The 11032-nt window shown below is 37.2% G+C and overlaps 3 protein-coding genes across 6 annotated transcripts; 2 read left to right on the forward strand and 1 right to left on the reverse strand.

Moving 5' to 3' along the window:
* The first annotated feature begins 140 nt into the window (after positions 1-140).
* On the forward strand, positions 141-3986 carry PIP4K (phosphatidylinositol 5-phosphate 4-kinase). Of its 3 annotated transcripts, none has more exons than XM_066404555.1 (9): positions 141-466; positions 714-811; positions 861-971; positions 1028-1166; positions 1219-1366; positions 1485-1576; positions 1632-1734; positions 1791-2030; positions 2832-3986. In XM_066404555.1, exons 1-9 carry the CDS (start codon positions 341-343, stop codon positions 3065-3067), a joined length of 1293 nt encoding a protein of 430 aa, XP_066260652.1. In that variant the 5' UTR covers positions 141-340; the 3' UTR covers positions 3068-3986. The 3 variants fall into 3 exon arrangements, with proteins under 3 accessions (XP_066260652.1, XP_066260660.1, XP_066260667.1); XM_066404563.1 differs by having other exon boundaries at positions 1791-1988; XM_066404570.1 differs by lacking the exon at positions 861-971.
* A 563-nt stretch (positions 3987-4549) lies between these two features.
* On the reverse strand, positions 4550-6205 carry Fkbp39 (FK506-binding protein 39kD). Its single transcript, XM_066405426.1, has 6 exons — positions 6041-6205; positions 5738-5934; positions 5393-5683; positions 5086-5340; positions 4861-5033; positions 4550-4800 (listed from the first exon to the last, which is right to left on the reverse strand). Exons 1-6 carry the CDS (start codon positions 6048-6050, stop codon positions 4719-4721), a joined length of 1008 nt encoding a protein of 335 aa, XP_066261523.1. The 5' UTR covers positions 6051-6205; the 3' UTR covers positions 4550-4718.
* Positions 6206-6407: 202 nt separating this feature from the next.
* On the forward strand, positions 6408-10823 carry LOC136415976 (RRP12-like protein). Of its 2 annotated transcripts, XM_066400930.1 has the most exons (4): positions 6408-6492; positions 6552-7953; positions 8126-8370; positions 8438-10823. In XM_066400930.1, exons 2-4 carry the CDS (start codon positions 6583-6585, stop codon positions 10809-10811), a joined length of 3990 nt encoding a protein of 1329 aa, XP_066257027.1. In that variant the 5' UTR covers positions 6408-6492; positions 6552-6582; the 3' UTR covers positions 10812-10823. The 2 variants fall into 2 exon arrangements, with proteins under 2 accessions (XP_066257027.1, XP_066257018.1); XM_066400921.1 differs by lacking the exon at positions 6408-6492 and having other exon boundaries at positions 6527-7953.
* The last annotated feature ends 209 nt before the right edge of the window (positions 10824-11032 follow it).

Here is an 11032-nt window from a genome sequence, read left to right on the forward strand (position 1 = left end):
AAAACAATAATCTAACAGCTGTTGAGTAGACAACGTAAAATATGATTATTACTTTAATATCTTCATAATAGATATTATTTACACGAGAACATTGAACAGAACTTCAATTTTCTGTCAAAATTATCGTGCGGTTCCGTCATCAGACGACAACTAATCAATGAAGGTGTGTTTCCCGAATTTGATTACCAATTTCGAAATAATTCGTCGCAGATAAACAAACAAATCGCTGGGTGTTTACTTCTGATAAACGCGAAGTTACTCATCGGAAAGCGGGCCTTTATAATGTCGCAGTGATCCTGAATCTTCCTACTGATATTTCACCTTTACCGATCAGTTCATCATGATGAGTTCCAGCGGCCAATCGAAGTTAAAAAAGAAACATTTTCGGGTAAAACACCAAAAAGTCAAGCTTTTCAGGGCCAACGAACCTTTTCTCAGTGTTTTCATGTGGGGAATCAATCACACGGTAAGTAAAGTGCAAGTTTAATGGGTTTTTTTGCCCAACCAAGTACAGCTATTTTACTGGCCATGAGCAGGTTGAAATGTTTTACATTTTAATTGCCAGTTCATTAGGCTTAATTTTATTCCATTATTCTAGTTAAGAGTGTTTTTGTACTAAGTCCTGGTGTAGGAATTTGACCACTTGGAATTGCCCTAATCTCTTGGTTCTGCTGCCTTGAAAACTGTGTAAAACAAGAACTTGTCTTTTCCAGATTAATGAATTAATGCATGTCACCATTCCAGTGATGTTGCTTCCAGATGATTTCCGAGCTTACTCCAAGATAAAAATTGATAATCACCTTTTCAATAAGTAAGACCATTACTCAAAATGTTATTAAAAATTTATACCATATTTCCAGAGAAAACATGCCATCTCATTTTAAAGTTAAAGAGTACTGCCCTATGGTGTTCCGGAATATTCGAGAGAGGTTTGGAATCGATGATTTGGATTACAAAGAGTCATTGACTAGGTAGGAATGAGATAGCTTTGGCTCAGATTAAATATAATTTAAATTTTTCCATGCAGGTCACAGCCTCTTCCTGATGATTCAGCTGGTAAAAGCGGAGCCAAGTTCTACCAAAGCTATGATAAACTTTTCATTATCAAAACGCTCACTTCTGAAGAGGTGGAGAGAATGCACTCATTTCTGAAGCATTATCACCCTGTAAATGCATTTTTAAACTCTTTAAGAATACTATTGAATTGCAGAATTTTAGTATATTGTGGAGAGACATGGAAAGACTTTACTGCCTCAATACTTGGGAATGTATAGGCTGACTGTTGATAATGGGGAGCATTATATTGTGGTCATGAGGAATGTGTTCTCCAATCATTTGAGTACCCATAGAAAATTTGATTTAAAAGGTAATACTAATATTGCTTCCTTTATTGATTATTATCTATGTTTAGGTGGAATTTTTTAATTGAATTATAAAAAAGTTTTTACCAGATCAGTAATTCAATGATAAGGGTTTTTCTAAAGGTTCTACAGTAGATAGGGAGGCTTCAGACAAAGAGAGAGAAAAGGAACTGCCAACTTTAAAAGATAATGATTTTGTTAATGAACAGATGAAGGTACTATTGTGAAAGCATAAAAAAAGTTTTATGATATTGAAATGAATTTTCTCAGGTTTATATAGGTGAAGAGGCTAAGGCTAAACTCATGGAAACCCTAACTGCAGACGTGGATTTCCTGACTAAATTGCACCTTATGGATTACAGCTTACTCTTGGGTAAAATCCCTTAACATTCAATGGTTTTTGAGCTAGTTTATTGGACGTATTTATAGGAATCCATGAGGTGGAACGGGGTGAACAGGAACTTCAAAGGCAGCGAGAATTGGAGGCGGAAAACCCGCCCGATTCTGACGACAGCGAGTCGGGATCGGGCCTAGAAAACCGAGTAGGGCAGATGGGGTTCAACACGCCCCCGGACTCGCCCAATGCAGTGTCGCACTACCTCAGGGAGCACAGTCTCCAATATGAAGGTAAACTCAGCAAAATTTACCAGTACATTAGCACCGTGTCAGGTGAGGAAAAGTCAACTACATTTTCTTTGTTTTACTTACCAAAATGCTTGAAATGCAGGGCTTTCAGTCGGGGTGTGAAGTGATGGTTCAACAAACGTAATATAACAATATTAATTCAATTCTAGGATAAATCATTAAAATTTAATGGGATTGTTTCCCCTTCCACCAGTTTGGAGGAAACTCGCCCGCATTTCGGAGTTAATTTCCAATTTTTCTTAAACGAGGAAAGCTAATTGCTACAACTTGTCAACGTTTTTTGAAGCCACAATTAAATTATTCTAGTGCCTACCCTACCAATTAAACACATTAATAAAATTTGTTTTATTCATAATTTTCATTTCTCCTAACAACTTTCTAACACATTGTGCTTCGAATAAAATGCACTAACTCGTCACCAATGTTGTATATTGTGCTTTGCCTCGCATTTCTACAATCACATTTTGGACCACCATAAACTAGAGATTTTTGGTCGGCCGAGAGTTTAGTTGGTTTCTTAAGGGCCAATAGGTTAAAATCTTGACGACATTACCAAAGAAATTATGTTATGGAAATGAAGCTAGGTATTGATCAGTTTCGTGTTTTCTATGGAAATTTCCCAAATAAAGTTACAAATATATTGATCTAGTGGCCCTAATTGGTATAAAGACACACCTACGTGCACACATTCAGCAATTCTTCGTAGAAATAAATGCATGTACATGACGATCCACCCCGATTAGACTAAACTATTGGTTGAGTGTTTAGTCTGCAGTCTTCACGGTGCCTTATGTCTTAAAATCCAAGGCAATGATACATTTTCAGGTGGCATAATCCCCGAGCTAGACATCTACGCGATTCCCTCTTGTGAATTAGCCCCAGTCAAGGAGATTTACTTCGTGGCCATTATAGATGTGCTCACGCATTATGGTGTGAAAAAACAGGCTGCAAAAGCCGCCAAAACAGTGAAATATCGGGCGAACGTAGACGGAATTAGCACCTGCGATCCAGAGCAATACGCCAAAAGATTCATTGATTTCATTGGCAAAGCCATAGAGTAGATTTAGTCGAGTTTGTGTTGTGAGTGGTTGATTGATGAGTTACGGTGAAAATGAGTTTCATAGGAGTTAGCTAATTTGAAGTAACTTATTCTCATTAAATCAAGTTTCTATAAATACAGCAATAACCTTTGCATCTTCTTGAATTAAAAAAAAATGGTTTTAGTATTTTACCGATCTTTGGCTAACTGCTTATTGTGATATTTTCTACGTCTGAGAGTATGCCGAGCGGCTGAACGTGTATCCGTAACACAATTTGAAAACGAGAGACGCATTCCCACCTTGTCTGGAAATTCACTGAAGCACAAAATAAGCAATATCTTAAGCGTTTTAAAGCAAAAGGTCACAGTTAAATAAATAGTTGAACCTTTTACAAAATTTTTAGGTGGTAGGTATATGCCAATACAATATTAGTATCTACATCTAGTAGGGTGTCACTCTAAAGCATCTTGTTCCTTACTCGTCTGCATTTATTAAGCGCCTCGTTTTATATCAAAATTGGATTGTTTCTATTTCTAATAATTGTTTTTTAAAATAATATCATTTTTAGTCTAGTCCTACATCGGTTTTTAAGAAATGTATTTTGGATGAGCCAATGAAGCTACAAGCGAAAGTAATTACATATTTGGTACATAGTACCCGTACCCCATATCTAGGCCTATTTTGTACCTAAAACATCAAATCCTATTCCATAGTATGCAGCTTAATATCTAAGGCGAAAATATGTACGTAGCCTCTATATCAGCTCATTCCAGAACTAGTGTAAATAGTTGAGCAACATGTAAATAGCATATTAGTGTTATCCGAACCTTTTGTGATGTCAGTTTATATATCGTTTATTATTCTCTGTTAATATTGCTTATTATTTTTGTTATTGTATGATGTAATATTGTAGATTTAAATATAAATGGTTTCGATTTTGGTTTTTCATTTTATTGAGTAGTAAACCCCAGAATTGCTGAAATTCAACGTGTTTGTGATTGATACAATAATATGGCAAATAAGAAAAAACGTCAAGGATATTGAAGATCAAAATTTAAACAGTCATATACTTTTTACGAAAGATAAGATATGGTTTTCGCATATATCTTATAGTCAAAAGTATTATCTTATGGTGTTTGACAAGTAATAGTATATAAATCACAAAAAGTCGATCAAGGTCAATAGAATATTATCTGCAAAATGTATTGTACAAAGCAGCTCAAACATTAGGAATTTGTATTATACCAAACTACGATAAACCATGATTAAGAACAACAATTTCTATAATTATTGTATTTATTGTCGTTTTATAGATCATTTCAGTTTCATGTAAGAAAATATTAAGTGTAAATAGCCAAATACACTTCGAGGACGACTCCAAAAAGAAAGAGGATCTTTGGACAAAGATCCAAAAAATTTAAAACAGGTCCTCAGTGTGAAGGGAAGAGAACCGTGATTGGGAAGTTATGGCAAGATAGCAGCTTTGAATAGAAAAAAAATAAAAACTTGGAAATGTTTATTTATGAAAAATATTTAAAATGGAGCAACTTTATCCATTACTTAAACATTAAAACAGTAGTTTTTTTACAACTAACAGGACATTAACAGATTAAATGAGAATAGAAAAATTTTTTTAAAGTAACTTAATAATTATCATAAACGGAGGATTTAATTACTTAATTTTTTTGAGAGTAACTGTAAAGACTAAGGTGGAGTTAGGGGGAATTGCTGGAGGTGATCCTTTAGCTCCATATCTACAAATATATAGCAAATTGCAACTAAAATTATTACTTACAGTTTTAAGCCATACTTACGCTGCTTGAGGTGGGCATACAATCTTTCTTTTTCCTCCTACTTTCATGCCAATTAGGCCCACATCCCATCCCTTAATCACTTCCCCTCCTCCTAGACGGAATTTGAAGCCTGGTCCTTTGGAGGTTGAATCAAATAGTTTATTGTTCTTTTGAAGCCTTCCTTCATAGTACACCTGTAGATTAATATTTTTGCGCCTACCCACAATGAAAATAACAATTATTTACAGTCACAAAGCGACCAGCTTTAGCTGGAGGTCCATTTCCTTCCACTAAATCCTCAACAATCACACCACCTTTCAAGGTTTGTTTCTGTTTTTTCTCGCTTGTCCCTGGCTTGGCCTCTGGTTCTTTTTTAAGCTTTTGCTTTGTGGTGGTCACTTGTGGTGCTTCAGTTTCACTCTCCTCATCCTCATCTTCCTCATCCTCAGTATCAGACTCATTTCCATCATCCTCCTCCTCTTCAACTTCTTCACCATTTGCCTGATGATTTACAATAAACTTTTACATCTTTTTTCCATACTCTATTTCTTACCATCTCCTCATCAAAATCAGGATCATCAGACTCATCTTCGTCTTCAGCAATTTCAACTTTGGCAGAGCCATTTAATAATTTGGTTTTCTTTGCTGGAACACTTTCTTTATCATTATTTTGTCTCTTAGCTTTCTTGGAGAACACTTCTTCAAATGCATCATCTTCTGATTCTTCATCTTCCACTTCTTCAGCTAATTGATTAAGTGTCAACTCATCGTCAGTTTCTGAAAGGTAGCCAGTGAGATGAACATGGGCCTTGCCATTGGCTGCAAATGATACTTCAGTACCAGCCTACGAATTAATTCTATAAGAACTGCTAAAGTTATTAGGATTAATGAGGTTTACTGCAAATTCTAAATCCAAGGAACATTGCAAAAGGTCGGGTTTTCTAAGCGTGCACAGTAAGTAGTTCCTTCCATCGTAGCTGCACATAAGCTGAGATGGTTCTTCAGAAGATGAATTGATATCCAAGGAAGCCATTGATATGTGAAAGGATTTTTTGACTTTCTGACTATAACGCCTGTCGGGCTCCATTATTAAACCTGTGGAGGGAAGATAACCTCATAAGAACCAAAAATCGAGATTCTTTATCAATTCTGGCGGCATGGTCGACAAAATGCAATGGAAATTTCTTGACTCAAACCTTACCCCAAAACATCTTGATAGTTAATTTAGAAACTAATAATATCAGAAATCAAATGATAAACGATTGTCAGACACTTTTTGCAGGAAAAATACCGAAAAAACCGCCTTTAAACTTTTTCATGCGTTGAATCCCTAGGGAAAACCGAGAAGAGAACGAATTAAGGTTATAAATCGAAGAAAAATGGAGGGAATTATATCGCCATCAGGTAGCGCCACGTAATTTATGTCAAATTAGTTAAAATCTGTAACCGGAGTAGTTGGAACCAGTACTTTCAGCTCTTTCTAATTCAGAAAATCAGAAGCACGTGGCGTTGACTTTGAAAATTAGGCCAATTTTGTTAGCTATACCTTAACCTCACTAATAGTTATATTCCTTTTCGGGTGCCCCAAAAACACCTAGATTATTAAAGAATTCTGCACATTCTGATAGATAGATACTCAAAAGTTCATACAATGTATGTGAAATAAAACAGCTTTTCTTGTAAAACCAATAATTTCTAACTTTCATTTTTAGCCTGCAAGTCAGATTGCATTTGTCGCCTAAAATGGGCAAATTTCGAAGTAAATTAAAGGGACAAACCAAAGGCAAGAGATGGCCCAAGGGGCAGAGCTCTAGCTCAAACCCAGAAACGCATAAATATAGAGAGCAGGCAAAAAGTCGCTTTTTCCAAGATGATTTAGGCCCCAGTAGCCTTACCACAGATACCTTGAGAAAACACGACGCCCTGCAGCTTCTCAAAACGTCTCAACATGAAGATGTAGATATGTCCCTGGAAGACAGCTATGAAATGGAGTCAGAGAGTTGTTATGAAGATTCTGCTGGTTCCTATCATACTATGCAGTCATTTGCATCAGAGTGGTCTGAGTGCAGTAATATGTCATTTGGGAAGTTTATGAAAACCTTCCATGCAGATTCTGCATTGCATAAGGAAATGCTAGCAATTTTAGCAGCAGTTACTGAAGTTATCAAGCAAAATGGAGGAACTGAGTCATCAACTGAATATTACTGCACACTTCTAACAACTCTAGACACTGTATACAACGGTGAAGAGAAAAATGAAGATCAAATTACTGCAGTATTATCTCTTCTAAGTATGGGAATCAAGGCAGTTCCAGAGGCAGTTCTAAGAAAGAGTTTCAATGATGTTACTGCTAAAATGTTGCACATTTTAAAGGATTTTGCTGCAGCAGAAAATAATGTGATTATCAAGTCTACCTTGGGTGTTTTGGCAACAGTTTTGAGAGCACAGGAATCAATCCAATGGACACATACCACCACAAAACAAATTTTTTCAGCCATGTTAAACCCATTTTGCATTCATACCAAGCCTAAATGGCGTAAAGCAGGACAACATGCTGTTGCAGCTGTAGTAAAGTCTCCATGTTTTGAAAAAGGTCACAACACAGCTGCAGAAAAGTGTGCAGAATTCTGTGAAGAAATTTTGGAGAATTGTCTTGGGGGTAGTGTTGGGTGTGTGGAACTTAGTTCTATACAATCAAGCCAAACAACCATCCTTCACACTTTAGGACTTCTGAAAGAAAGCATTCAAAACTTCCCAAAAGTACACATCAAAAAATGCTGTGAAACTATATTGCGGCTAATGACTTTGAACTATCCAATAGTAACTATTTGTGGCCTTCAAGTGATGCACTCACTGTTTTCAGCACAGAAATCAATTATTTCAAGTGATTTGAATAGTAAGCTCATAACAGCCTTATATGAGTACCAGCCAGGGGTTATGAATGTTCAGCCTACTCTGGCTTGGCTATTAGTCATGCAGGAAGCCCACATTCATTTAGCAGACACCGAACTATCTGTAGCTATGGCATTGCTGCCAAAGTTTTGTACCACAGTGTCAGAGATGTGGCTTTCTGGAAAGGTAGAAGTTATGAATGGGGCAACACGGTGTTTAGAGGTGAGTGAAGTTTTGAAAATAGCTAGTTGGGTAAGTTAATAAAATGGTGTTTGAAGCTGGGCTCATGAGTTTTGCACATATAGAATGTGGTAAGAAAAGTCTAAAATTATGTTATAAAACTTTACATACTATATCTCTGCCAAAATTTACATGCATAATAAATTAACTTTAGGTGGTCTTAAAAGATGTAGCAGGTCCAGCTTGTGAGTCTTCTGACACAGTCAATCAATACAGGTCCAAACTTGAAAGATGCTTTAATATAATCCACCTCTGCCTTAGCTACCAATATAATGCCTCTTGGCATCAGGTATTACATATTATTGGTGTGATGTTTGAGGCTGCAGGAATAAACTGCAGAGACATGTTTGATGATACTTTGAAAGGTTTAGCTGAATTGAGAGATTCATATAAGTTCAGGTAAGTTTTTGTTTGATGAAGTGTACTTTTCATTTATGGTACTTTCTTTTTTTATCTACTTTTGCAGTTATAACACCGAACTGGAATACGCAGTGGGAGCCGCTATTCGTTCTATAGGCCCTGAAAAAGTCCTGGAAGTAATTCCCCTAAAGAAGTCTAATGGTGATTTAAACATTGACCGTTCCTGGCTTCTCCCAGTTTTAAAAGAGAACATCAAGTTTTCCACCTTGGCCTTTTTCCGTGAGGGAATTTTCCCATTGGCCCGTGTTTGTCAGCAAAAGTCTGCGCAGCTTGCGCAGGCTTACAATGGAATTGGGGCTCACAGCAGCGAACTCCTGTACTTGCAATTGTGGAGCTTACTCCCCTGCTTCTGTAATCACCCCACTGACATTAAGAGCGAGTTTAAAAGCCTGGCTAAAGTATTGGGAGTTGCAATTTCTGACAGAAAAGAATTACGTTTAGCAGTGATGGCAGCACTCAGAAGACTCATACAAAGTGCCAAAGAAAGTGAAAATGCTGAAGATCTGGCAGAATTAGCTAGATTCGACAAAAATTACTTGCCAATTCTTTTTAACTTGTACACTACTAAGCCTATAGGTTCAGACGAGGAAGGGCAGCGTTTGGCCTGTTTGGAAACTATCAAATTATACCTCACAATTTCTCGTGAGGAGCTCAATCAGCAGTTATTTACAAATGCTTTAGAGCGGCTAAATGCCTCTAGTGATGAACCAGAAGATCATTTCATTAAAGAATCAATTTTGGATCTCATAAGAGCGTTAATTCCCTATCAAAGCCTTGAAAGTATCTCCTTAGTATACAATCAATGCGTTCAAAACTTACCTGAAATCAAAAACAACAAAGAACAGAAGAAGGCGTATAGAATCCTTGAGGAGATTGTTTCAGGAGAATCTAAGGGCTGTAAAAGTTTTGTCAAAATTAATCGAAAGGAGGTACGAAGGCTACTTTCAAAAAGCCTGGAGACAGCTGCTACTTCAAGCAAAGGGGCCCGCTTGCGGTGCTTTAGCTATCTAATAAAAGCACAGCCCAATTTAGACAATGATAGCAAACTTATAAGAAATATAATACCAGAAGCTGTACTTTGTTGCAAAGATATAAACCAGAAATGCAGGAAAACCGCCTATGATCTTCTAAATACCATCGGGGAAACTCTTATGGGACACGATCAAATGAATGAATTTGTGGTAATGCTCTCGGCAGGGCTCGCAGGTACGCCCCAAATGGTCTGCAGCACTATTTTAGCCTTAGCCTCAGCTTTACACAACTTTTCAGGGGCTTTAGGGCAAGATAACATTAGACTTATTTTAACTAACATGATAGCTCTTGCAAGTAGTAAAACTAGAGAAATTGTAGCTTCAAGCTTGAGCTTCATCAAGGTCTACTGTACCACCTTGCCTTCCCTCATGGTGCAGGCCTCCATGGAGGGTATTGTAAAAGCCCTAACAAGTATGACTGAAGATTGTAAGAGACATTTTAGATTGAAAGTGCGAGACATTTTAGATCGATTGGTTCGCAAATATGGAACGGATTGTGTTATTCAATTCGTCTCTAAGAACGATGAAGTTATGCTTAAAAGATTGAAAAATTTGAGGAAGATAAATGAGAGGAAGAAAAGAGAGAAGAAGCATAAAAAGGAGGAGGAGGAGGAGGAGGAGGAAGGGGATGATGGTGAGACTATGGCGGAGTTTGTTGTTAAATCCAAACCCAAGAGTATGGAAGAGATTTTGGCTGATAGTGACTCTGATGAAGACGATTTGACTGCAGAGCAGAAACCTAATAAAAGGAAACCTAATACTTGGATTGAAGAAGACCCGGAAAATATTGTGGACTTCATTGACCCCACTGCAGTCAGCAAAATCACCGCTACTAATCCTGGGCAAAGCACAACTTTAAACCAAAAGAAAATTAAGGATAAAAATCGAGGCTTTAAAAACTCTTCAGATGGACGACTTATAATCAAAGACGATGACGATTCAAGTGACGACGACATTCAAAACGACAAAATCAACTTTAAATCCGACAGTTCCGACACGGAAGACGAAGCCACCAGCGTTGCAGAAACTCTCTTAATAGCAAACCGTAAAAGAAAGTGTCCAGCATCCTCTAAAAGCGGTTTCAGCTCAATTCCTTCCTCAAAATACAAAAGAGGAGGTATTGGAATACATCGTCCAATTACCTCGACATCCTCAGTGAAAAGCACAACCTCTTTAGGAGGGGAGTATAAGAGCAAAAAGGCCTCCGGCGATGCCAAAAAGAAAGACAAGAAGCTGGACCCTTACGCTTATGTGCCCCTGCAGCGGAGCACCCTCAACAAGAGGAAAAAGGCTAAGGGGATGGGGCAAATGAGGGGGATTGTTAAAGGGGCCAAGAGGGGAGCCCTCAAAGGAGCAAAAGCCAAGAAAAATAGGAAAAATACGTTGTAGAACTGAGTGTAAGTTTAAAATGTGATGTTTTGTATGAAAGTGTTAAGATTTTTGCTATAGAATTGTTAAAATTAAGTATATTAATAAATTATGTTATAAATTGTAATTAAAAATCCCGTTATTATTGCACCTAGAGCGGTGAGTGCACAATTTTAGAGCTTTAAGGGCCGTTAAAACCACTGAAAGCGCCTATTACTAAATTGAACAGCCATCATTTGGAT

Source organism: Euwallacea similis, chromosome 2, assembly GCF_039881205.1.
Source record: "Euwallacea similis isolate ESF13 chromosome 2, ESF131.1, whole genome shotgun sequence".
NCBI lineage: Eukaryota > Metazoa > Arthropoda > Insecta > Coleoptera > Curculionidae > Euwallacea > Euwallacea similis.

What these genes read in the sequence shown, in the direction of transcription:
- Fkbp39 (XM_066405426.1), bottom strand. An exon ending in CCTTGGATTTAGAATTTGCA is followed by an intron (nt 5,684 to 5,737) that starts GTAAACCTCATT and finishes ATTAATTCGTAG; the next exon opens with GCTGGTACTGAAGTATCATT. An exon ending in AAGCTGGTCGCTTTGTGACT is followed by an intron (nt 5,034 to 5,085) that starts GTAAATAATTGT and finishes ATTAATCTACAG; the next exon opens with GTGTACTATGAAGGAAGGCT.
- LOC136415976 (XM_066400930.1), top strand. Translation starts at nt 6,583, where the DNA reads ATGGGCAAATTTCGAAGTAAATTAAAGGGACAAACCAAAGGCAAGAGA. An exon ending in GGGCAACACGGTGTTTAGAG is followed by an intron (nt 7,954 to 8,125) that starts GTGAGTGAAGTT and finishes AATTAACTTTAG; the next exon opens with GTGGTCTTAAAAGATGTAGC. An exon ending in AGAGATTCATATAAGTTCAG is followed by an intron (nt 8,371 to 8,437) that starts GTAAGTTTTTGT and finishes CTACTTTTGCAG; the next exon opens with TTATAACACCGAACTGGAAT.
- PIP4K (XM_066404555.1), top strand. Translation starts at nt 341, where the DNA reads ATGATGAGTTCCAGCGGCCAATCGAAGTTAAAAAAGAAACATTTTCGG. An exon ending in TACAAAGAGTCATTGACTAG is followed by an intron (nt 972 to 1,027) that starts GTAGGAATGAGA and finishes TTTTCCATGCAG; the next exon opens with GTCACAGCCTCTTCCTGATG. An exon ending in TAGAAAATTTGATTTAAAAG is followed by an intron (nt 1,367 to 1,484) that starts GTAATACTAATA and finishes GTTTTTCTAAAG; the next exon opens with GTTCTACAGTAGATAGGGAG.